Raw genomic sequence first — 27256 nt, 5'->3', positions numbered from 1 at the left:
ACTGAATGAGCTGTCCTCTGCCCACCAAGGTGGCTGCCACCCCAGATCCAACAGGGGCCCAATTTTTGTGTGCTTTTAGATTATACTTATTGATAAACCACCATGATGGCCACACCTGCTAAGTAATGATAAAATTAACTCTGGCATGGTTCAACCTCCCACCAGGCAGAGGGAAGACACCCGGTGTAGGAAGAGAGGCAGGTGTGTGTGGAACCTGTTCGTTTCACTAGCTGGAAAAAATTCTCCCCCTCTTGTAAGAATTTGTGTGGCCAAGGAGATAAGCCACATGGGAAAGAAATCAACACTGGGAAGAGGAGTCTCCCACCCACACCAGCAAGAACAGGAGGCCAAGGGGACTGGGAGGTATGTGGGAGCCAAAGCCAGCTGTTCCCTCTGCCTGAGACTGTTCCAAGCTGGTGTGAGCTTCCCACAGACAGCAAGAAGGGCACAACTAGTCAGCCTATTACTCCTCACCCTCAGCTTCTGTCTTTGGAAAGGAATATGTCCAGGATAGGGATGGACACACGGAACAAGTTCGGAGAAGGCTGGGCACATGCAAACACTGATGGAACTATTTAAGTGACAACTGTACACGCAGGATCCTCAGTTTCTATACCAGGCCAGTGGCATGACTTGCTGGCTCTCCTTCCCTCCCTAGCCAGGAAAAGTGGCTTCCAGAGTTTTAAAAAAATATTTGACAAATAGAGTGTATGTATTAAAGGGTAGGATTTGATTTACGTACACCTTATGAGGTGACTACCATAATCATTAAGTAATATCCATAATCACCCATGCTGTACATGACATCCCCAGAACATGTGGTAGTTCTGCTTTGTTTGAAGTGGAGTCTCACTGTATTGCCCAGGCTGTCCTCCAACTCCTAGGCTCACATGATCCCCCCACCTCAGCCTCCTACAGACAGTCGTCACCACGACCGCGGCACGAGTTCATTTTGCAACTGAAGGTTTTGATGTCTCCAGCCCCTGGCAACCACTATTCTACTCTTATTTCTATGAGGCCAACTTTTTTAGATGCCACAGTCAAATGAGACCATGAAGCATTTGTTGTTTTGTGAAGTGACTTCTATCTTTATATTTTGGGGCTAAGTGATTAGAAGGAAAAATTTTAATATAAAAGCAGTATTCCATGTCATTCTTTTTTCAATAGGACTGAGACTAGGGCCCAGCTGATGGCACAGTGTTCCAGAATATCATGGGGACAGCTTCAAACTCGCCAACAGGACAGGCACTGGAGACAGAGGTAGCTGTGCACCTGGTTGCGTTTCCCTCCCTTGTGGCACACAGGATGGAAGAAGGCTAACAGGCCACCACAAGAGAAGCAAGAGGGAGGGTCCCGCCAGCAGCACTGGGCCAAGGACAAGGGCCCCAATCCCGCCCAGCTTCCTACAAGATGTAGAGAGCTGGGCTGGGGTTGTGGCTCAGTTGTAGAGCACTGCCTCATATGTGTCAGGCACTGGGTTCAGTTCTCAGCACCACATTATAAGTAAATGAATAAAATAAAGGTCCACCAACAACTAAAAAAATATATTAAAAGAAAAAAGATGCAGGGCGCTTCACCCTCAGGTGGAAAAGTCACACTACGGGTGATGTGCATATCAACATAAAAAGAATGCATTATATGCCTACTGGATACAGAGTATTAGATGTGGAGACATTTGGCATAAAAGAGGCTAGGCAATCTACTGTGCTTTGTGACTCATTCCTTCACCCATGAAATGGGGACGGAACAATGCCTTCCCTCTGGTCCTCAGATGACCATCATCATCATGTAACATCGTTCATATTTTTAAAAGCACTACATAAAGACAAGGAGTGCCATTTCTGAAGTTTGGGTTTTGAATTCCCAAAGCTGGTTCCTTTCCAGGTAGGTGTCAGCAGCAGTAGCAAGAACCACGGCAGAGGAAGAATGGGAGAATGGAAGAACAGAAGGTAGAAGAGAGGGAGAGAGGAAGGAGGAGTCACAGAGAGAGAAAAGGAGGAAGGGAGGGGAAAAGGGAGGAAAGAAGGAAAAGGAAAAGTTCTCATGTCAAACTATTTCCCTGAAACTTGGATCCCCACTATTATCTTTTTAATAGCACTCCCTATCCCACCCCTTCTTTGAAAACAAATAAACTTTATGATTGCAAACAAAAAAGGAACAGAATAACATAGTGGCAGTGGCAAAGTTCCACAGTTGTACACAGGGTACAATCCTAGCTCTACCAGTTGCTAGCTATGTGATATTGGACCTTGGTTTGTTCATCTCTTAAATGGGAACAATAATGGTACCTAAACCATATGGTTGTTGTATAGAGTAAATGAGAGTAGCTTAGCACACTATAAGTCCTTATGCACTGGGTATCATGACTCTTGCTTTTAACCCTGGCTGGAGGGAAGAGAAGGACAATGATTGGAACGACTCACACAGCAGATACATTTGGGATCCTGATCCTCTATCTCAAGTCAGAGGGCAGCAGAGACAAGTTGGACCTGTGCTTCTTAAACTCCAAAGGAGTCAAGAGACACTTTTTGTTGGCTTTTGCCCCTAATTCAGCCAAGCTGCAGTCCTACTATGCACATGGAGCATGCAGTCTGCGCCCCCCGAACTCCCCACTGCAGTCGGACAACACGCCCCTCGAGTGCTCTGAGGGGTGTGCCACAGGTCACGCAGCCACTGGCCACGCAGCCACATCAGCTGCTATGCTCATGTCTAAGCACTTTCTCCTGCCTTCCGTGACTTCCTCATCATGGGTGGGTAACAGTTTGTGGCCCCATCACTGAACCTTACTTTGAGAGCTCTGATCTGAACTGTCTTCCCTCCCTCTGCAATGCCATTTTACCGAGTAAGAAACGGCCAGTGAATGGGATGCAAGTCTCTTAAAAAATCCCAGAAAACAGCAGAAAATTGAACCCCTAGTGCACATTAGGAACTCTCAGAAATAGGATGGAGGAAAATAATAACATCAGCATAGCCCAGCTGACACTGACCACCTTGGTCGTACAGATCTAGGGAGGCGCGTAACTTAGCACCAGCAGGGAGGTTACAGCTTGCAGCCGGGAGCAGCCCATCTCTTGCGGGGGGGCTTCCCTGACCTTGGGGCGGTCTTCCTTTCTCAGAGCCACCGCTTCCAGTTTGGCTTCGTACTCTGCTTGAACCTGGTCCCTCTTCTTCAATACGCTCTGTAGGAAGAGACAGAGAGGAAAAGCATGTAACACAGAGTCCACAAAGGGACCTCGGACGTCCAAGGCAACAGCTCCTTTACCCCAGCCCTTCCCAAATCAGAGCACCATGTGATGGCCCCATCACACACTGCAGGGTCCAAGTGCTGCAGAGTGGCATGTGGCATGGACTGTGGAGGAAGCAGGGAAGAGGAGGGAAGGAAGGAGAACCAGCCCTAGAGACTGAGCCTTCCAGCAAGATAACCGTGCCTGATGCTAAAAGTGAGATGGTTCCAGGGAAGGGAGAAACATGCCCACCCACTGCTGCACAGACAGGAGGACCCAGCTTTGCCATGTGCAGAGGACCTGGCTCTGGGAAAGGTGGAGTTTCACAGGGAACAATGTGGGACGTTCTCTGAACTCACTGGAAGAGTCTTTACTTTTTTTTTTTTAACTAAAAGTTCTTTACTATTATTATTTTAAACATTTAGTTAATTGACAAATCAAAATTTACTGTGTCCCACATGCTGTTTTGAAATATGTACACATTATACAATGACTAAATTGAGCTACTTAACTATGCGTTACCTTGCACACTTAATTTTTCTGTGGTGAAAACATTTAAAATCTATTCTCATAGCAATTTTCGAGAATATATTACAGTGAACTATAGTCGTCATGTCATGCAGTACATCTAGGAGAGTTCTTGACTAATTCATTGAGTTGATGCCTGGTGGACTGACCGGTTCATTGATCCATGAGCTGCTTACTTGTCATTGATTCTGGGCCAGGTAGACAAAGAGATGCTACTTAAGGGGTTCAGTCTGAGAGAGACATAGTACTATGTCTATCTGTACTATGCAGACATAGTACAAGGCTGTATTTGGTACAAGAGCTGCATGGGTGCAGGTCCAGAATTCCTAGAGCCATACGGCCAGCCTGCCAGAGTGGGTGGTCACTGGGCCAAAACTAAGCCATCCCTGGATGACACTAAGGTCGGGGAGCCAAGTGCTCAAGGTTCCTAATTTGCACTAGACACTCACTCCTAAGACCCATGCCAATAGAAGGTCAGCACCTAGAGAGGATGTCCTTAATGTGTCCTGGGCTCACTGCCGTCGCCTCACCCGGTCTGAGCTCTGCCTCTAAGACCCCACCGACCAAAACAGAAAGGCTTGCAGTAGATATTCTAGAAAAACATCTGTTTTATTAAAGAGTTTCTTATCTTCTTCTTCTGGTAGAATCACAATGGCAAATAAAGAATGAAAAGAACTCTTCTTTCCCACTAACTCAGAAGACAAAAGTTGCTATAAAAGTTTCTGAACATGAAGTTTCCTGGTAGGGACATTCCCACAGGGCATGGAATCAGGAAGGAGGTGTGCCTGAGCTACAAGGTGGGCACTTTGTGTCCCTGACGGTGCTCTCAAAGGTGATGAGTGACTGAAGAGCTGAGAGCGCTCCAGGGCCAACCTTCTGACGGGATGCACCAACACTGGGAACCCCAGGTCTTCCCTGAGGAAGAATTTCCTCTGAGGAATGTCTTCCCATGAGAAGAGCATGAGCTAAAACTGCAGCTGTTTAATCCTCACCTTTCTCCTAAGTGCTCTGATAGCTGCTCCTCACTCTTAGTGACCTTTGAACTGCATTTACAGTGCTGTTCCAGGGGACCTTCTACTATGATGGAAATGGTCCATAAAATGCGCTAATACACTGGTCACTAAGCTCCAGGTGCTTATCAAGCAGTTGACATGTGGCTCATGTGATTAAGAAGCAGGGTTTAAATTTTTATTTAGTTTTACTAATTTGACTTTAGAATTAATAAGTAGTTATATATGGCTAGTGGTTAGCATATTGGAAGACATAAATCTATAAAGTAAAACTAAAGAAAATAAAGCAGCACCAAAAAAAAAAAAAAACTAGGATCCTTCACATATCAGAACTAATGAGAACAAATTAAAAAAAAATCTTTTTTAAAAAAGGATCCTTTCTGGATTTCACGGAGGCCAGAAAATAATCCAAATCTGGGTCTGGCACCAGGGGAGGTAAAAATCATACCCTCGCCCAAGATAAATAAAGACACAGTGCCATCCACAGAGTGCTGGACAGCCAGGGAAGGGGCGGTAGGAATCTTTCCAGCGTATGCATGTCCCTCCCAGGATGCTGCAGAGCTTACTGGAAAAAAGCACACATCATGGGCTGGGGATGTGGCTCAAGCGGTAGCGCGCTGGCCTGGCATGCACAGGACACTGGGTTAGATCCTCAGCACCACATAAAAATAAAAATAAAAATAAATAAAGATGTTGTGTCCACCAAAAACTAAAAAATAAATATTAAAAAATTCTCTCTCTTTAAAAAAAAAAAAAAAAAGAAAAAGAAGAAGAAGAAGCAGCAGCAGCAGCACCACCACCACCACCACCACCAACACACATCACCAGTCCAGCACTTTGAAGAATGGAGATGAGTTGCTGCAGTGGCATTCGCTGTGCCTGTGTGGCAAGAACCTCAAAGACAATGCCTTGGAATGCGGCCAGCCCAGTGTGGGGCTTTCTACTCCATGTGACCCCATGAGGTTGCCAGGGCCCCTGGGAGAGGGGTGGGGAGATACACCCACCCCACAGAACTAAAACAGTCTAAATGAGTCTCCTCTTGCCACCCCGCAAAGAAGACAAGGGAGCCCTAAGATGCAGCCACATCCCCTTCCCCCAGTCAGCCTGGCCATTCCCCTCAGCCTCCGCTGCCCTGGCCTCCCCTGGAGCAGCCAGAATGCTGCCCTCTTGTGCAGCTGGCAGGAGGATCTTGCTAACATCCCTGTGTCACCTTTCGCCTCTGCAGGGTTCTTGTGGGCCATTATCCCTGCTTTCCAGACAAGGAGGCTTGGTACAGCGACAATGGCAGGGCCTGCTTGAGGCTCCACTGTTGGCTGACAGCACAGCAGTGACCTGTCCAGCCTCTTCCTGCTACATTCCAGCTTAGGGTTCCACAACCTGAGCACAACACAGAAAGCCAGGGGACCCATCTGGAATAGAAACAAGCCATTGGAGATGACTGTCCTTGTGGAGAGATCTCTGGCCACTGTTGGCCAGAGGCCGAGAGGATGGATGGGCTCCCACCCCAAACATGCAGCCTCTGCAGGTAAAACCAGCCAAACCAGCCTGTGACGATCAGATGGCACCCAAGCCTGAAACAGACCACGTCATCTCCACACAGAGGCCCCTCCATCACCAAGGAGCCAGCACAAGATAGGGACAGCTGGGCCTTTCACAGAACTTCATAGGGATCTGGTTCCAACAGACATGACAAATCAAAAAGGTGAAGTGCGGGGACACTTTCCTCCTTAAGCCATGTCATCCAGTTCTGACTTAAAGCCTCTTCCCTTGCCTATCCCAGGGCGGGGTTTCAGCAAAGAACACCACACAAAACCCTTTTATGCACAGACCTTCAGGCTAGAGGGAACAAACCAGTAAACAGACAGGGCATGAGGGAGCTCTAGGTGGCTCCAGAGGGAAAAGTCAAACAAGAAAGGAGGGTGTGAAGGGTCTCACACGGAGACAGCAACTTTAGAAATATGGGATAAACTTCTCTTGGTCACTACATTGTTTTTGTTTTGTTTTGAGGGGTAGGGGGGCTGGCACCAGGGATTGAACCCAGAGGTGCTTAACCACTGAGCCATATCCCCAGCCTCTTTTTGTTTTTATTTACAGATAGGGTCCTCTAAGTTGCTTAGGGCCTTGCTAAATTACTGAGGCTAGCTTTGAACTCGTGATTCTCCTGCCTAGGCCTCGTGAGCGCTGGGATCACAGGCATGCGTGACCATGCCTGTTTTTAAATGCAGAGCCTTTCATCATGATTTTCAGTGTTCCTTTCAAACTAAGACAGGACAAATGACTCAGTTTCTTTAACAAGTGAGTTGAAAAAAGAAGTGGATGGAAAGACATTTTAAAATATGTAAGGAACATCTCAGCCAATGTCTGGATCTTATTTGGATTATGTTTTGGGGCGGGGACTATGAAAGCAGTAGCTGAGACAACACGAGCACTAACTGGATACATGACCGTAGTAAGAACTGGGTTTTGTTTTCATAGGTGTGATGACAACGTGGTTCTTTTTCTTTAAGGAACAGTTGTATTTTAGAGATACATACTGAATACTTTTGTATGAAATGATATGATGTCTGGGATTTGCTTTAAAATAATCCAGGCAGCAGGGGATGTTGGGAGTGGGTGGAAAGAGAGTCATAAGATGGCTGTGAGTGGCCAACTGGTCAGCTGGCTGGGTACATGTGGGCTTATCAATTTCTGGACCTGTCTGACTTTTTTCTACCACAAAAAAAAAAAAAAGTCAAAGAATTGGAAACATAGTATCTGTCATCCAAATGTTTACAAAAAACTAATAATAGCTATTAGGAGGCCTGCAACCACGTCATTCAGGACCAATTTATGGCAAAAGCCTTTATTCCACAATGACAACCGTCTGGAACAGTCAGATCACAGACATTTTCTGTGGTTTGGCTCTCAGGGATGCCACTGGATTTTTTTCCACACAGAGGAAACACTACCACAATGGTCAGTATCTACAGGAAAACTTAATATTCCTTCCCCAGAACTCATGCTGTGTCTGCCCCTGGCAAAGCTGTGGGCCCAGAAACCGTGGGAGGGGAAAGAGCAGTCCTCGGATGCCCAGAACAATAGGTGGCAGCTGCCGAGAAGCCTCCTCCATCCCTGAGGTTTTGTTTAAGCTTCCAATCTTTGTGGAAGAGGGACAGCTGGATGCAGGGATGGAGAGTACATGAAGCAACAAGAACAGCTTAGCCGAACCCAACAGCCCTGGTATGCCAAAGACCCAGGAGCAGTGCCTACAGGATGCTGGGTGTTCAAAGAAAGAGGCTCACCTGAGATAAAGCTACAACATCTGTCTCAGGGCAGCCCTCTCAGAGAGTGTCCTCCTGCAGTCAGGAGAACGCATGACTGGTCCGGGCGGACACGCAATTTCTGAATAAATGAATGAGTTCAGGCTGCTCCTGAGACAGGCTCCTTCTAGACACTCACTGCATGAAAGAGAGACCACCTGTGAGCTCACTGCCCTTGGGCAATGTTATAATACAGAAACCACACGGGCCCCTAATTGAAGATTTGCTAATTTGGAAAATAAAGAAAAATGTAAATGGTGCGCACCATCCATAATCTCCTCTCTCAGACATAATTGGCAATACTTTTTTACTTCATTTCCAACCTCCTTTGATGTTTCCCATCCTCTGTTTCCTCCTCCTGTGCTTCTGTTATTAAGATGCTAGGCTTATGGTAAGGTCCCCTCATATTCATGTTTTTTTCTAGCTACCATCTTTCTGTTTCTTGTTATACATAGTTTTAACTTTTTCTTCTAATTCTATTGATTTCTCTTTTTTTCATTTCTATCATGGTTTTAACTTCCAAAAATTCATTGTTCTCTGAACTTTAAAAAATTCTTATTGTATGGTGGTGACTTCTCTTTCTGGGAATACCAATGATTTTTTTGTTTTTTTTTCATCAAAGGAGAAGAAACTTGGGCTGGGGCTGTAGCTCAGCGGCAGAGTGCTTGCCTTAGCAATCCTCAGCACCACATAAAAATAAACAAATGAAATAAAGGCATTCTGTCCATCTACAACTACAAAAATAAACATAAAAAAGGGTGGTGGGGGAGGAACTTTCCCCTCTCAATCTTTATCTTGTTTGTCTTTACTTCTGATATTCATGCTAGAATCTTCCCTTAAACATCTGGCAACCCTTGCTTTTTGCACATAGAGGGCTTGCTGACAATTCTCTAGAAGGGAGTCTATTGGTCCTTTCATGGGGGACCCTCCCTCACCCACCCCTCACCAATATCAGTATTCTTAGTCTCTTCTCTTGGCTTGTTCAGATTTTCTAGAAATGCCCCCTCTACCCCTCATACAGGGGGTTGAAACCCAGGAGCACTCTATCCCCAGACCTTTTTTTTATTTTGAGACAGAGTTTTGCTAAATTTCCCAGACTGGTCTCAAACCTGCAATCCTCCTGCCTCAGCCTCTGGAGGAGCTGGAATTACAGGTAGTTCCACAGTGCCTGGCTCTAGGAAACTCTCTTGTCATCCTTCCCTGTTAAGACAAAAAGCTGGGAGCCTCGCAGGGGAAAGTGATGACACCTCAACTTCCAGTAACCTTTCCCTGAATGCCTTCAACTGTACCTGAAGTCCCTCTGTTCAGAGCCCCTCTAATTTTACCTCTGACAGTGAATGTGCCCGTTTAGTCCGCATGGAGAAGGGACAGTGTTCCCTGTGTGAGGAGGGAGGAGACAATCTGAAGCACTAACTGATTCTCAGACTCTCAACTCCTCTTCAGCCCCAACTCCCTGTCCCAGAGGGGTGTGTACTTCTAGTCCTTGAATTTGGGGCGGGGAGGGGGGTATTGAGTCATCTAAATAACTTCTCTCAGTTGGCTTTCTGGTTCCCATATTGTATTGCCTATTGCTCTTTGGGGGCAGTTGCTTCTTCTTTCCTGGTAATGGAGATTTAACCCAGGAGTGTGCTTTACCACTGAGCCACATCCCCAGCCCTTTTTATTTATTTATTTATTTTTTAAATTTTGAGACAGGGTCTCACTAAAGTTGCTGAGGATGGCCTCAAACTTGTCATTCTCCTGCCTCAGCCTCCTGAGTTGCTGGGACTACACACCCAGCTGCTGCTGCTGCTGCTTTTTTTTTTTTTTTTTTTAATACTTCCATTGTCAGGCTGGGGATACAGCTCAGTTGGTAGAGTGCTTGCCTCACATGCACAAGACCCTGGGTTTGATTCCCAGCACCATACATCCAAAAAAAAAAATTATATACACACACTCTCTCTCTCTCACTTCCAGTGCCATTTTGGTAGGGTTTCATAAAGTAGTAGTTTAAATGTGTACTCAGTCCATCATCACTGAGAATATGAGTTTAATTTTGATATTTTTCTTTTTTTAAAAAATCCTTCAAGATCATCAAGCACATTTCACATCCTGCTTCGTGTTTTCACCTGAAGTTGTAAGAAATGAGCCCCTCGATTTCTCTATTCACTTTTGTTCGGAAAGGAGGACTTTTTGCTTAACAACTCAACCTTCCAGAAAAAATCTTCAATGCAGTTTTTGAAAGGCAATGAAAACCCAAAGCATAAACTGGCAACGTCCCTGTACTTTGTCTCATTAGCGCCACCTCGTGGCCCAGAGGTGGACAGGCTGTAGAAAGCAGCAGACACCTGAACTGGAGAAGAACCCTCCCAGGGTGCTGTGGAGGGCGTCCCAGCTCAGAGCCAACACATCTGCACCACACCTCCAGGACCTCCACACCATTAAAATCCTCCGTCATCCTTCACCCCATTCTCCTAGGAGCACTTCTCTGAAGTGATCCTCTACTTTTTTCCTCCTACCACATCAACCACAGTCCTCCTCAGGATCAACCCCGTTGTTCCTTGTTCTTCTTCTTAATGGCAGACACTGACCCACTAAATACCATCAATCCTGAACTCTCTGCTGGCCCTGCTCTCACCTCCCCAGGTGAGCTCCCTCAGCCTTGCAGACTTAAAACTCGTCCACACACAAGTGGCCCCCAAATTCCTATTCTTTTACTGAACTAAAACTCATCATCAACTGCCATGACATCTCCATTTTAATGACTAATGGGTATTTTTTAACTCAACATGGCCAAACAACTCGATTCCCAACTGCCCAATCTGTTCCTCCCTAGACTTCCTCGTTCCAATACACGTTACCACTATGTATTCAATTGCTGAAGCCCAAAACCTCAGTTCCTCCCTTTCTTACTTCATGTTAAAACATTATGTCCTATCGTTCTATATACAGGATACCTTTAAAAAAAAGAAAACTTAAATTGATCAATTTCATGGGTGTCCTATAAAACTCTGTAGGTTTTTATACATGCCCTATACATAGGATGATGGAAGTAATGGGTTAATACAACAAGTATAGTTGGCCTTCCATCCAAAATAGGCTCCAAATCCATCCACTGCTCTACCACTATAGTCCCAGCACTACCACCCCAGGCTCCTGTGCACCTCCTGAAGGTCCCACCCACCTCTACTCTGATGGTCCCGAGGCCCACCCCTACTCTTCTTGACTATCTAGCCTCTATACTGGAGCCCTGGCTATCTCCTGAAAGTAAACATTGCATCCCACAATTCCCCTGCATAAAACGAAAAGATTTCCCTTCTGTTTCTTAGGATAGAATCCAGACTCTGACCCACAAGACCATGAGCCTTACCCAGCTCTCTGACTTTACCTCTGACCTTGCTCCCTAGCCTCCGCTCTACTGGCCTTTCAGATCTACAAAGACAAGCTCATTTCTGCTTTCACAGCTTTGCACCAGTTATTCCCTCTGCCTCAAATGCTCCACCCTCCGACCCTTGCATGGTGAACTCCTCCATGACATTCAGGTCTCAGCCACAGCCACTTTCTCCACATGGCTTTCCCTGATAACCCGACTTCCTTCAGACCCTCACACCTCACCCCGGCATCCACCAAGACCTCCAGGATAAGATACTTGTGGATTTACAGATAAGCCTATTCCAGAAAATAACAAGACACACAACATACAACAGTTATACATTTGTAAATATTCTGAATTTACTAAACCATCAAATCCAGTTAAATACTTGTTGGCCCTCTTCCATGGATAAGGCAGGGTGACAGTCTGAACCTTCTTAAGTAAAGCATCTCTGCCTCCTGGCCTGGGCATAATGACCCCAATAAACTCAGAAGCACTGCCAGGAATTTGGTAAGATGCTTTTTCTCTGCCTGTCACTACACTGAGTACATTTTACACACATACTCCCTAGGGTGCAAAAATCCAAAGACTGGGATGTAGCTCAGTGATAGAGCACTTGCCTAGCACGTATAAGGCCTTGAGTTCAATCCCCAGTACTGTAAAACTATAAATGAAATTTTCTCTGTGCAAATACATCCAAGGGCTCACATGTGCCCTTGTGTGTCAGGGTGTGTGACTTGAGGGCTCCTCCCCAACAGGCTCCATGCGCTCTCTCTCTCCACACATCCTTGGAATACAGGCCTTCAACCATCTTTAAAATTGTTCTCATTGTTTCCTGCCTGAAAATCTCACTGCTCCATTTGTTCCACGTGGCCTCTAACAACCCCACTTTTGATATGTTCTCTCTCCATCTCCAAAGAGAACAGAATGTACTCAGCCACAATCGTCCTTAAATAGATACAATTTGAGACAGATTTGAAAAGCCAGAGATCACCTAGTTTCCTCTTGGCAGGTAGTGAACACATGGCTACTAGGTGACTAGCCACTAGGGAGTAATGTCTGTGGCCAAAGAACAGAGAAAAGCTTTACCTACAGGGTTCTGTTTCCTTAAACAAAATGAACTAATTAGACAAAATGATCCCAAGGGTCCTTTCAAACCCTGAGAGGATCCCAACCACAGTCCTACTAGAAGAGAGCTTCAAGAAGCCCACCTAGGGACAAATCAACCCTCAACAAATTCTAAGGCAAAATCCACTAACTTCAAATGACAAGGAGAAATTCTTTGATTCACCCAAAACCAAGGTAAAAAGGTGACAAAACGTGACCACATCAGACTCCGCACTGAAACCAAACCAGGACTCATCTCAGTTCCAAAACCTACTCGGCAGTTGCTAAGGAAGATGTCACACCCAGGTCTTCAGCAATCCTTCTCCTCCAATTTTAGGTCTCATAGTGATAGCAAAGTCTGTCTCACTTATGTCTAAACAAATCAGAAAATTGTTTTTAAAATGGAGGCTGAGGAACTGGGGTTGTGGCTCAGCGGCAAAGTGCTCGTCTAGCACGTGCGAGGTCCTGGGTATGATCCTCAGTACCACATATAAAATACAGAAAATAAAGGTATTGTGTCCAACTACAACCAAGAAATAAGTGGATATTTTTTTTAAAATAAAATAAAATGGAAGCTGAGTGTGGTAGAGCACACCTGTCACCCTAGCTCCTCAGGAGGCTGAGGCAGGCAGATGGAAAGTTCAAGGCCAGCCTGAGCAACTTAATAAGACCCTGTCTCAAAATAAATTTTTTTAAAAAGGGCTGGGGACATACCTCAGTGGCAAAGTGCTTGTGTAGCATGAGCAAGACCTTGGGCAAGGGGAGGAAGAGAGAAGGAGAGAGAGGGAGAAAGAGAGAGGAAGGAAGGGAGGGAGGGAGGGAGGAAAAGAGAGGGAAATAAGTTAGCTAAGAATTCTTGCTGGGCATGGTGACACATGACTGTAATCCCAGGGGCTCGGGAGGCTGAGGCAGGAGGATCACAAGTTCAAGGCCAACCTCGGCAACTTAGCAAGGCCCTAAGCAACTTGGTGAGACCCTATCTCAAAATAAAATATTAGACAAAGGGTTGGGGATGTGGCTCAGTGGTCAAATACCCTGGGTTCACTTCCCAGTATTAAAAAAAAAAAAAAAAAAAGAATTCTTAAAAAGCAGCAAAGTTCAGCTTGGTGTTGTGGTGCATGCCTGTGATCCCAGCAACTCAGATGGCTGAGGGAGGAGGATGGTAAGTTCAAAGCCAGCCTCAACAACCTAGTGAGGTCCTCAGCAACTTAGTAAGACTCTAAAAAAATAAAAAGGGCTGTGAATGTGGCTCAGTGATAAAGTGCCCTGGGTTTCATCCCCAGCACAAAAAAGAAAGAGGAGGGGGACAGGGAGGAAAAGAGTGGAATGGAACAGAAAGTGGGGTGGCAGTAATGTTCACAGGCAGGAGAGCCATGGAAGACACCTATCACTGTCCCAATGTCTTTAGTCCTGGCCACATGGACTCTGACAATCCTAAATGTAGTCTTGGTTTTGTAGTCAGATCACTTCTGTCTGACACAGAGCACTCTGCAGAGGTGTTTTCCAGTTGCAGACAGTGGCAGCAGGTGGCCTCTCTCACGGAGTTTAGCTCAGCTCACCACGGGACAAAGCCTGGGAGTCACAGATGGCCAGTCAACTGTTCTGCCCTCTCCAGACAGCACTGTGCATGATCCCTTCTCCCAGCCTCCTTAGCCTGACTGCAATTCTGTTCAGGCTCAGTAAACAAGAAACACATTACACATGCCTCACACATGGGGTGAAGAAAGAGAGTGAATTCATGTTTCTTTGATGTATAACTTCAATTACTCACACAAGCTTATGTTTCACAGTGTAATAATGTTTCAATAAAGATGCCAGATAAATCCCTGCAAAATGACAATTCAAAATCCTGCTTCAAGTACAAATACATATTAAGTACTAACTTTCTTGCCACATGTAAAAACAAAGTGACTTGGACTATCATATCCAATGCCGTGCATGCACTGGATAAAAAGCCTGAGTAAGGTTAAGGAGCATTTTGATGAAGGAAGCCTTTGTCTGTATAAGAGACAAATCCAGAGACACCCCCAGGGATTGTAAAAACACGTTTGTTCACAAAAACAGACACTCTTACTTTATAAGTAACGTGAAATATTTTGGTTCATTTTAAGTAAGTCACAGGCCTTTCATACTTGTTTCAATTGCAGGATTAAACATGCAATGTGTGTACCTCCATTTTTAAAAAAGGCAGAGGAAAATGAGCTGTTCAATTTGGAGCCAGAACTTCTGGTTTTCAGTTTCTGTTCCAATGATAACCAACAAAGCTGTCTCGGGCTTAAGATCTCACACCTGAACTTTATCCTAGTACCAGCACCAATTTCATCCTACAGGTAAGGAAATTCACACCAATTTCCTGATCACCGTGAGATCCAGGCGAGAGCCTACCTTTGAAAACCTTTTACTAGCTGCTTCATGGTATCAGTGAGACTGTGATTCATTTTACCAGGAAAGGACCCTACTTTCCACGGTCCACACTTTAACATGGATCAGGAGCCTTAACACATTCACACCTGATAGAACAAGACAGATCTAGGATGATGGGTACATGGGATTTTGTCAGACTATTAAGTCTCTCTGCTTTTGTGTATGCTTGAAATTTCCCACAGTACAATTTTTAAAGTCTTTATAAATATTGATTCATTTTTTTACTCCCCTTCTCAAACTATACAATATCTTCATAATTCTATGATTTTTTCTGATTTTCCAATTTTACAACCCAGTTGACTGATAGCTTTCTCACTAGATTTGAGCAGTCCCTGGTAGGTCAATCTTAATGGAATGCCCCAAAGACAGACAAATAATTCAGAGGTCTCCTCTGGAAGTAGGAAGGGAAGTTAGGGATGTTCAACACTGAGCTGCATAGCCTTTTCTGTTGTCAGGAAGACAAATTTTTCTCTTTAACTGGTGCCACCATCAAGGCCATGAGGCCATGCTTTCAACCAGTCTCTGCATGTGCGGGAGGTTTCTGGTGTGGGCTTTAAAGCATTCCATCCTGAACTCCACCCTTACTCTGCATATAGAGTTGGATGTAGAAATCTTTTTTTTTTTTTTTTTTTAATTTTTTATTGTTGGCTGTTCAAAACATTACATAGTTCTTGATATATCATATTTCACAATTTGATTCAAGTGGGTTATGAGCTCCCATTTTTACCCCATATACAGATTGCAGAATCACATCAGTTACACATCCATTGATTTACATATTGCCATACTAGTGTCTGTTGTATTCTGCTGCCTTTCCTATCCTCTACTATCACCCCTCCCCTCCCCTCCCCTCCCCTCTTCTCTCTCTGCCCCCTCTACTGACATTCGTTTGTCCCCCTTGTATTATTTTTCCCCTTCCCCTCACTTCCTCTTGTATGTACTTTTGTATAACTCTGAGGGTCTCCTTCCGTTTCCATGCTTTTTCCCTTCTCTCTCCCTTCCCCTCCCACCTCTCATCCCTATTTAATGTTAATCTTCTTCTCATGCTCTTCGACCCTACTCTGTTCTTAGTTACTCTCCTTATATCAAAGAAGACATTTGGCATTTTCTCACTCCAGTTAGATTGGCAGCCATTATGAAGTCAAACAACAACAAGTGCTGGCGAGGATGTGGGGAAAAGGGTACACTTGTACATTGCTGGTGGGACTGCAAATTGGTGCAGCCAATTTGGAAAGCAGTATGGAGATTTCTTGGAAAGCTGGGAATGGAGCCACCATTTGACCCAGCTATTCCCCTTCTCGGTCTATTCCCTAAAGACCTAAAAAGAGCATGCTACAGGGACACTGCTACATCGATGTTCATAGCAGCACAATTCACAATAGCTAGACTGTGGAACCAACCTAGATGCCCTTCAATGGATGAATGGATAAAAAAAATGTGGCATTTATACACAATGGAGTATTACTCTGCATTAAAAAATGACAAAATCATAGAATTTACAGGGAAATGGATGGCATTAGAGCAGATTATGCTAAGTGAAGCTAGCCAATCCCTAAAAAACAAATGCCAAATGTCTTCTTTGGATGTAGAAATCTTTTGTCCTCGTAGGTCCTCTGTCTTTTCTCCTCCATCGCTGCTGGACCAACGTCATTCTGATTCTTATTCCTTTTATCACCTCCCTCTTTCTTCAAAGGCTTTCAAAATCATATCACTTTTGTTTTTAAATTTCACAATATACTTTGGGTTGTTCTCTTTTCATTCCTTTTTCTGGGCAATTAGCATCTTCTTTCAAAATGAAGATTTATGTCTTTAAGTTTGGAAAATTTTCTTGTATTGTTTCCTTCATAATTTCCTTTCCTAAGTTTTCCCTATTCCCTCACTCAGGAACTCTTCTCAGTCTGATATTGAACCTTTAGGATTAATCCTCTAATCTCTTAACTTTCTATTATATGAAAACTTGCATTTTTGTTTTACTTTTCAACTACCTTTTTATTTATCTTACTTTCTAAGATTTCTTCAGTGTCATCTTCCAACTTCACCCCTCAAATTTATTTTAGCATATTTAAACTCCCAAGAGCTCTAATTATCTAATTATTCTTTTTCCATAACATCCTCTTCTTATTGAAGAGACACTTTATCTCCCTGAATTCTCAGAGTACACTAATAAGAATTTTTTGAGTGGAGATGTAGCTCAGTGGTAGAGTACTTGCCTAGCTTGTGCAAGGTCCCTGGTTCAATACCTTGCACTACAAAAGAAAATTTTCTCCCAAACTTTTTGTCTTCATTTAATTCACATAACTGGTTCACCAGGTTTTCTATTTATATGTCCCATGATGTCAGTCCACATACCTGTGACCTCCTAGGAAGAAGGAAATGTGTACCACATGCAAGCAGGCAACAATCCATTACTTTTTTTTTTCCATTACTTCTTTTTTTTTTTTTTTTTTAATTTTTTATTGTTGGCTGTTCAAAACATTACATAGTTCTTGATATATCATATTTCACAATTTGATTCAAGTGGGTTATGAGCTCCCATTTTTACCCCATATACAGATTGCAGAATCACATCAGTTACACATCCATTGATTTACATATTGCCATACTAGTGTCTGTTGTATTCTGGCTCAGCGGTTCCTTCGACAAAAAGCTTACAATCTCCATTACTTCTTGATAACAACTATTACCGAGAAAGCACCTAAGTGCACAAGAAGCAAGCCAGCTTACCTTCATGGAGTCAGAGTATAAAATATATTCCCTGAGCACAGGTAGGAAGTCTTCTGTCATGTCATCCGTCAGCTCTTCCAAGGCTGTCGAGCAGTTTCCGATGCAGGCCGACACACCCTCCAGGGGCTCAGCCAGCTCACCTTCTAGTGCACTCCACGTGGAGTACACAGGCCCATATTCTCTCAGCTCTACAAGGTACTCTACAAGGGGCAGAGGACAGGACTAATTACAGTCTGGCTGGGTGGCCATCCCTCGTGATCACCACAGCCAAGAGCACTCTACATGATAATGTGTCTCCTTGGCCGTTCACCCACCTGACCACACTCTCCTGTGAGCACAGCACTGTTTCCAATGTGACTTCTTAAAACCTCTGAAAACGGATGTTACCTGATGATATCAGGATATCCAGGCCTCTGTTAATGGGGACCACGATGCTTCATGGGGAAAACTGGAAAGAGCCACACCCCCAAACATCTTCAACTATAACCAGTTGCCTCCCCATACAGGGAAGCAGTATTTTAATAGACTTTCAGAAAGGTTCAGGGGGTGTTTAAGGAGGGGTGGACAACTCATTCACAAGGAAAAAACAATGGAATTTTAGAAAACATATTCCTAAAAGAGATGTGGTCTTCCATAAGTTGACTCACTCACTGTGGTCATCCCAACATCTTGTCCCATCAGATTCATGACCTTTAAGAATGGACAGTGCCCACAGCTATTTCTGTGGGCCCCACAGGGCATTACCTCTGGGTAAAGGAGGGGAGAGGCACCAAAAGGAAAAAAAAAATGTTGTGTTCCCCACCGCCCCCCCCCCCACCTGTCACCAGGATTCTTGTCAGGACATAAGAATGCTGTTGCCATTGTTTAATTACCAAGAATGGCAACTGATAAAGAATCTTTCCTGCCTGCTTCCTGTGTCAGCTTGATCATTAACCAGGAGGCTCAGAAGCGGTTGTTTGGCATGGGAAAAACAAACATTGAGATGCGGGACAAAGAATGGAGTATAAAATTATGCTCTAGTCACAACTAGCTCCTTTTCTCATATTTATTTGCTTGGTATCGGGTCTCAACAAAGAGCTCACCTATTTCTTCTTTGATGATCCGCTGGGCTATTCGATCGATGGTTCCCAGTTTGAGTGCAAAGGTGTCTAAGTATTCACCTATAGCTGCAAACTCAAGGGGCCGACTCCTCAGCTTGTAGCCTCCAGTGACATGCTTGACTGACTCGCCCACTCTGGTCAGCAGTGCCATCCCCTGCTTCTTGTAGGCATTCAGGTCCTAAGGACGACATGAACAAACACAAAGCACACCATCACGCACACGGCTGGGCTACGTAGGCCAGCTTCTCCAGGCAGCTTCTTTTTTGGAAATGGAAGACTAGGAAAACAAGGAGCTGAGATAGAGGACCTGGTCACATACACACGAGTGTCCCCTCCTTGACATCAGGACAACCACACTCAAATCCTGGTTGTACACAGAGTTATCCAGAGACCCCTGTCCACAGAGCTGGTCTCCAATCCCTGCAGTTATTTCACTCATCTGAGCACGCTGCCCTTCAAACATGGCACTGTTCTAACATGATTTTTAAAGTCTCAAATGACAACAACAACAAACACCCTATCTTGCCTTCATGAGCAAAACTGAAGAGCTGAGATTCTGCCATTCATCCCCCGCACTCGTGTAAACCCCAACTGAAGCCACCTAGGGAGAACAGAGAGCAGAGGGTGTAAGCAGGCAAGGTGAGCAGAGCACTGCTAGAAAACTCAGGCAAGGACCGATGCTGTCACAACACAACACCTTAACCCTCAATTTTTGGTAGGTCAAGGTGAAAACAGGAAACTCACTGAGTCTTGGAACCCACTCTGGACAGGAGCTGTGTTACACACCTTTAAGTCCTGAGTAAAGAGGTTCTGAACACTGCTGTGTAACTGGACCTTACCTCGGCTCGGATAAGAGAGGTGCAGCTCCAGGAGTGGGCGTCACTCGAAGGGGTTGGATTACACCCACTTGTTGCAACCCTCCCCCTTGCCTCATTTGAATGCCTTCTCCCCAGTAAAACCGGGGTTCAAGGCGTGCTCCTCCTCTTTCTTGCCTGCCTTGCCCCTCCTTTTTGGATCTGTGGCTGAGAAGCGGTCACTGAACCCAAGAAGGTACTTTCTGTGTCTTATTTAGTCAACCAAAATTTATTTGGAGTGACCCTGACCAGTTTAGTCGTGTGGCATGACACACTGTATCTGAACTTTAAAAAGCACATGAGCTTGCCAGGTGCTTCCTCCCATCACCAAACTCTAAGAGGGACAGACAGCATCTTCAGGCTGTGCTATGTCACTTAGCAGTGCCTTCAAAAACAGTTTTAAAGGAAATGGATGAGGAGTCTGTTTCTCACCACCATACCACCAGAAGCAATACTGAGCTAGGTTGGATCTGTTCTGTTTTAAAGGCACCTCTCCTGGATTCACTCATGTGAAGCTGGATTCTTACTGAGAAAAGGAAGGACCCTATACATTTTAAAAATCATTTTCATATTGCTTGGCCTACAGATAAACAGGCATATTCTCTCTCTCTCTCCTCTACCTGTACCTACCCCCCTCCCCTCCCCTGCCCCCCTCTCAACCCCGCCCCCATACACACAATCTTTACCATCTTTTTGTCACACAAATTCTTAATGACCACAGGTCCAACCTACCCCACCCCTTTCTCATTCATTCCATAAAGAAGGCAGTTTGAGGTCCTTTGGGGCACATGACCTGCAACATGGGTAAGAAAATGAACTACATTTTTGGAGAACGGGATGGACTTCACTTTGAGTACACCTTGAAAAAAAACTATATCTGAGGATCAGTTCACCAGGAAACACATTTTTTAAAAGTGTACACGTTTGACCTGTGGCGGGCGGTGGGGGGCAGGGGGGCCTGGGGCGGATGGATGGGGAGGAAACAACAATAAATGAGATGCCATCGACAAGGATAAATGCCAACTGAGGTTAAAAAGCAAAACTAAACTGAAGGCCTCTGCCAAGTAGAGAGAGAGAATGAAGCCGTCACTAAAGTCTTAACTATCTACTGATGTATTCTCTACATATTTTACAATTTTGACAAAAAAAAATTGGACAGTATGTGCTCGTCAATACCCTTGCCAACAGGGAACATAATACACACAGCCTTCATATGAAAATCTGATACCTGAAACTAAACACAGCGGGCGGGGAAAGCCAGTGCGAGGTCCAAGCAAGTGCCCCACTCTGCAGAATCACCTCAGGTTCTCTTGGCCAGTTTTGCCAAAAGGGAAGGGCAGAGAAAAGCTGGTAACCAACCAACCTGAGTCTGGATATACAGTCTCAGGCCATATGTAGGACTCTAAGATTTCTCTGGTAAATGCTTGAATAATGCACACCTGATAAGAACAGGATTATGGTCAGGCAGTATGACACAGAGGGCAAGTGTGGCCTCAGGAGCCTCAAAGACCCAATTTCAGGTCCTAGTGATGTCACTTGACAAGTACAAATGCCCCGAACGTCAGTATCCTTATCTGTAAAATAAGGCTACAAGCAATTACACACAGGGTTCTTGTGCAGAATGCCCTTACCAAACACTTAATAAATATTCTCTCCCTTTTGTGCCCACTGTTGGTGAGACTGGCCTAATCCAGTAATATTGTTCCAGGAGAGCTTAAGTAAACATTTATCTCTGCTTCTGGCAAGTGAAAATATTCTGACTTCCACTGCTATTCCAAGGGGTTGTAGCTCAGTGGTAAAGCACCTGCTTAGCATGTGTGAGGCACTGGGTTCAATTCTCAGCACCACATATGAATAAATAAAATAAAGGTCCAAGAGGGAAAAGATCTGGTTTCACCCTAAATAGAAACCACGCTAATACCAACAGGCACCCCCATCCCCCAAAACCGAGCAATTTATAAAACCTACTACAAGGGCACATTCATGCAGGTGGCTTGTGAGAGATCAAAGCTGCTTTTAAGAAAGCACCTATGCAGCTGAGCGCAGTGGTGTACACCTGTAATCCCAATGGCTTGGGAGGCTGAGGCAGGAGGATTTTGAATTCAAAGCCAGCCCCAGCAACTCAGCAAGACCTTGTCTCTAAATAAAATATTTTAAAAAGTGCTGGGGATGTGTTCAGTGGTTAAGTACCCTGGATTCAATCCATGGATGAAAAAAAGAAAGAATGAAAGAAAGGAGGGAGGGAGGGAAGGAGGGAGGGAGGGAGGAAGGAAGGGTGAGCCTATGAATGACAATTTGGGGAAGGAATATACAAAACCGTGTCCTTACCTTAGCAGTAAGGAAAACATTAAAGTGTTCATTGAAAGACAGCACAGGGTGATCTGTGATTCTCTTTAGGAATTTATCCAAAGCTTTTCTTCTGGTCTCCACAAACTCTTCTGAAAAACGATCCACAACACCTTTCACCACAAACTTCTCAGGAAGTGGCTACGGAAACATGAAGAAAAATATCACAGTAATTGATGAGGCAGTACAGGGGAAAAACCACCAAGCTCGCAAATAATTCCTACCACCCATCTGTCCAAGAACAGCATTTCTTGATCAGTTGGATCTTCATGTGGTCATTGATACAAAGATTTCTGAAAGGTAGATGGAGCAATCACAACTATCCTCTCAGTTTCATAACGCAAGGACTAAAACGCTGTAGAACAGCCCCTGAAATGCAGAGAAGTCCACATGGAGCTCACACCTGGGTAGAAGACTGGAAATGCAGCACTCGTCAGAGGTGCAGGCCACCCAGCCAGGTGTCCCAAACCAAAGCACCACGGGATCTGTCTTACTAAGGTACAGTTGTCCTTTAGGATAATTCCTTTATTCCAGTCAGTTCTTCTCCTGTTCCTACAGGCAGCCACTCTCATGCCCCAACTTTTTGTGCTAAGCAGATAACCAAAGTGGGAACCAGGTATGAGAGCAGCACATGGGAATTCCTGAGGAAATTCCTCAGGAAATTCAGCAGCAAATGGAAATTCCACAGAAAGCTGTCTACCCGGCACCACCCTCACTCTGCTTCTCCGGTGCCTGTGGACAGCACACCCTTCACCAAAGCTAATGTGTGTTTCATCTCTGTCCCTGACCTATCGGTTCCCCGAGATGCCCCTGTCACCCTCAATTAGTTATACCTTCTCTTCCCTGTATCTTCAACATCTCCTGCTCATCCAGCTTCATTCCTGGAGTCTAAAAAATATGGTTGGTTCTCTACCTGAAAAAAAAAAATCCAACCATCCCTTGACTTGACCTCTTCTCCACTCAACTTCCTGTCTCATTCCATCTTTTTGAAAAGAGCCACTTGATTTCCACTCTTTCCATTGATTTCTCAAGCCCCAACCTTCCCTCCAACCCAAAGAAAAGCCAGCTCTGGCACTGCACTGTCAAAACTGCATTTCTCTGCCCTCTCCACATCTGATGCAGAAACCACTCTTTCAGATGATCACAATGACTTTCTAGCCCCCCAATTATGTGGCCATTTTTCTGTTCTTATGTCAGGAGTCAGTCGGGCAAATTGTCTTTTGATTCTGCTGAACAGGACTTGGGAGGAAGACCTAAGGAGCACATAGTGGTAGGTTGTGCCTCATTTCACAAAACAAAGAGCCTCCTGAATTAGCCGTCCATTCTTAAGAGTTAGTCCGATGATCTTACATCTATTGAACCAAGAGTTTATTATTTAAAGGAACACTAGGGTAAACAACTTCTTCAAATGATTTCCTTCTGTAATAAGTGTTATTATTCCCAAAAGTACATGGCTTTGGGAATTTGTCTGTCCTCATTTCAAACATCCTGAATGGGACACGCCAATTCTTAGCCTCATCTTTATTACTTTCTGGTTGTTTGTGCATAGGAACCTGGGCTATGGTGAAGTCAAGTGTGTCTGTAGTCTGTACGTGAGATCATGTGTTCAAGAGCTCAACACAGCTCCAAGCACTCAGGAGAGGCCTAACAAATGCTAGATGTGGTTGTTAAATTTGTGAACACTGAAAACAGAAGCAAAATGGGGAATAGGACACAGGGTAGAAATTCCATGGATCATTAAGGCTAAATTTTTTTTTAATCCAGGATACCATTTCATACCTACTAGGATGGTTATTAGAAAATAGGAAACAAGTGCAAGAAAACACATAGAAAAAATTGTATCCTTATACACTACTGGTGGGAATATAAAATAGTACAGCTGCCGCGGGAAACAGTTGGGCTGTTTCCCCCCCCCCCCCCAAAAAAAAAAAAAAATTAAGCATAGGCATAGAATTACCATATGATCCATTCCCTGGTGTGTAGCCAAGTTAGCAAAAAAAGAAAAAAAAAAAAAAAAAAAGCGTTACACCAAAATCTTGTACAATGAATATTCCTAGCAGCATGAGTCATGATAGCTGGGCTGGGAGGGGGGCAATGGGGAGTGACTGCCAGTGGGCATGGGGTATCCTGAGGGTGATGAAAATGTTCTGGGTTGAACAGTGGTGACAGTCATGCAACATTATGATGGCCTAAAAGCCACCCAACTACACACCATGAAATGGCTCAAGTGGTGGCCTTTATTAACAGAAGTAGATATGATGGTGGAATCAGACATCAGAGGGACAAGGGGAGGCTACACAGCTGGCCTTAAAGATGGAAAGAGGCCACAAGACAAGGAACTCAGGTGCCTCTAAGAGCTGGAAGAAGCAGGCACGGATCCTTCCCTAGAGCTTCAGATGGACACAGCCCTGGTCTGCACCTCAACATTAGCCCATGAGACTGCTCGTGGACTTTTTTGACCTCTAAAAAAAAATATGCGTTGTTTAGGCCACTTAAAAAAAATAGGACCTGGAGCAGGTTTCAGAAAGTGAAAAGAAATGAAGGAAGATAGGCCCTGACTGATAGACCGCCATGGTGGGGGCTCAATGCACCAAATCTATCTATGTTAGTGTATTTGTTATTTTTGCTAACAGAAAAGCTTTTAAAAACTAAATACATGTACAGATATGTGTTTGGAATCTACAACAAATAAATAAATCCTACTTGCAAAACATTACAGTTAAATCTTTCAAGCTTTAGCCTTGAAGTACTGATATTCCAAGAAAACTTCCAAGTGAAATACAATCAAGTGTATTTGGAAAAAACACTTTTGACATATATTCTATACTAGTTTATAAAAGTGTTTTGCAACCTCTGAAATAAAAGCATATTTCCTACAGATTGTCACTGAAACACTATATTTCTGGTAAGAAATCTGGACAAATATTTTAGTTGTTCAATCTTTTTTTTTTCCTTCAAAATATGTACATTTATTTATTATACTGACATTGCTTTACTACATATTACATAATTATAAAGCATTCACAAACATTATAAAAGGACAGTTGAAAGATACACATAAACAAATGCTTTAATGTTTTCATTCTGAACCTCTATGATTGTCTTGCAAAGCTTCACTGCTCAATCTTGAAATACCCAACTTTTTCTTGTCAGCATTTGAACTGTTTCTTCTATACAATCCAATACTTGGTGCACAGCCACTTCATGACACAAACCTATCCTTTCCTATGATTTTCAGTTTAGTAGAAAATACTGCTACCAGACAAAAATAACTCTTAAATAAATAAAGGAACATCAAGATTAAAAACCTTGACCCCATGAAGAATAATTGCCAAGCCTGGTTTAATTTAAACTACTTGAAAGTTCGATGAATGATTCACTACTTATTAACTTAGCTACTGGAAAAAAATAAAAGTATGTATATTTAACAGTACCAAAAGAAAAGAGAACTAGAAAATGAAGGTGTAGTTTTTATTGATCATTTCATATTAGGAAAAAGTCACTGAATTACAAATTTCTTCTCCTTAAGTCCTGTGAGTATTAACCTAAAAGAAAACTGAATGCAGAGAAAATGCAAACATATCCCTCCTATAAAGTGCCTTCATAAAAATGAAGAAAACTTCCAAGTGAAATTAAACAGTCAAGTGTTTACATTCACTTCATCTTCTGAATTTACGCCTGCCCATTTTATCATGCAGTCTCTCTGCTGCGTAACTAGCATTTGCACTGGCAAATGGAGCACGGTTAAAACCACTGAGCAAACACAGAACAAAACAACAGAACAGAGGTTCCAGGGAAAGAGGGGAAGGGGAAATGAGGAGTTTTTCAACTAGTGTAGAGTTGCTGTCATACAAGATGAACAAGGTCTAGACGCCTGCTATGAAATAATGATGCCTAAGAATAAAGTGGTGTTCTGCACTTAAAACCTTATCAAGAGGGAAGATCTAGTGTTGTGTTCTACACACACACACACGCACATGCACACAAGCAAAGGTACACGAGGAAATTCTGGAGGTGGTGGGTGTCTATTGCATAAGTGGTGATAGCATCATGGTGCACATATGCTCATGAAATTGTAGGCATTAAAGACACACATGGTTCTTTTGTGTGTACCAATTATACTTCAATAAAGCTTAAAGAAAACACTGAGGGAAAAACAGTAGCAATAAATACTTTTGGGTGGCTCCAACTGTTACATAATACAGAAAAACACAGTGAAGTGCTTTTACGAGACGACAACCATACTCACACACTTTGGTTTCAAGATGACATTTTAAGCACATATGGTTATTTCTTTGGCTTTTAAGAATCCTGAGGAACAAAGCAATATATATTTTTTAAAGTCACAGCACCGTAAAACACAGGGGCCGGAGGTGTAGCTCAGTAGTAGTCTGTATACTCAATACGCACAAGGCCCTGGGTTCAATCCCCAGCACCACATAAAGGGGAGAGGGAAGCTACTGTTCAACAGGACAGAATTTATTAAGATAAAGTAGAAAAGATTGGGTTGAGAGAAAGTCCAATCAATATAAACCATCTTGTAATTCTACTCAGGCAAAGGAAAGGCGGGTCTAGGAAGCAGAGAGTTGAGTTTCTCCAGCAGAGCTCCAAAGGTTACTAGGTTCAGAAGAACAGGGACTGCAAACAAGGGCAGCCTATGACAACCCACGGGGAAAGGCAAATCAAAGAACTCGGTGCCTCCCCAGAGCCTCCCTCTGGCTGGCTGTTGACCTACCAATTCACATGGCTTCAATGAAGCCCAGGTTTCAGAGTGGGGATTTTATCTTCACACTCCTAACCTGAGCAGCAGCACTGGCAAGCTCAGGCATGCTCAAACATTTCTAACCACAGCTGACTTGGGATGGCAGACACAAAACGTCAAACAAACCAGGAACCCACCACCACGCCCCTAAAGTTTCCCACGTGATTTAAAAAGTTGCTGAAGTTCCTCCCCCAAAATACGACTACTCAATAATAAAAAAGGCCAATTTTTAAGTGGGCAAAGGATCTGAATAGCTACCGCTCTAAGACACACAAATGTCCAACAAACCCTTGAAAAGATGCCCAACGTCATTAGCCATCAGGGAAATGCACATGAAAACCACAGTGAGACATCACCTTCCACTCAAAAGCATGAATACAACTAAAGACAGATGATTACCATTATGGATGAAGACGTGGAGAAACTGCAACTCCCATGAGCTGCATATGGGAATATAAAATGATATGCCACAGACTGGTAGTTCCTCAAAAAATTAAATACAGAATTACTTAGGATTTAGCAATTA

At 43.9% G+C, this 27256-nt stretch overlaps 1 protein-coding gene across 1 annotated transcript in view; it reads right to left on the bottom strand.

Moving 5' to 3' along the window:
• Positions 1-27256, bottom strand: part of Snx30 (sorting nexin family member 30) — a 104220-nt gene that overhangs the window by 17620 nt on the left and 59344 nt on the right. The window contains exons 4-7 of the mRNA XM_027943034.2: positions 21951-22109; positions 18751-18946; positions 17669-17868; positions 3093-3179 (exon numbers count right to left, since the gene is read on the bottom strand). Coding sequence (XP_027798835.2) covers positions 3093-3179; positions 17669-17868; positions 18751-18946; positions 21951-22109 — 642 coding nt within the window. The remainder of the gene's footprint in view (positions 1-3092; positions 3180-17668; positions 17869-18750; positions 18947-21950; positions 22110-27256) is intronic.

Source organism: Marmota flaviventris, chromosome 13 (assembly GCF_047511675.1).
Source record: "Marmota flaviventris isolate mMarFla1 chromosome 13, mMarFla1.hap1, whole genome shotgun sequence".
NCBI lineage: Eukaryota > Metazoa > Chordata > Mammalia > Rodentia > Sciuridae > Marmota > Marmota flaviventris.
Note: the sequence above shows the minus strand (reverse complement) of the source record. Positions and strands in the feature narration are given on the sequence as shown.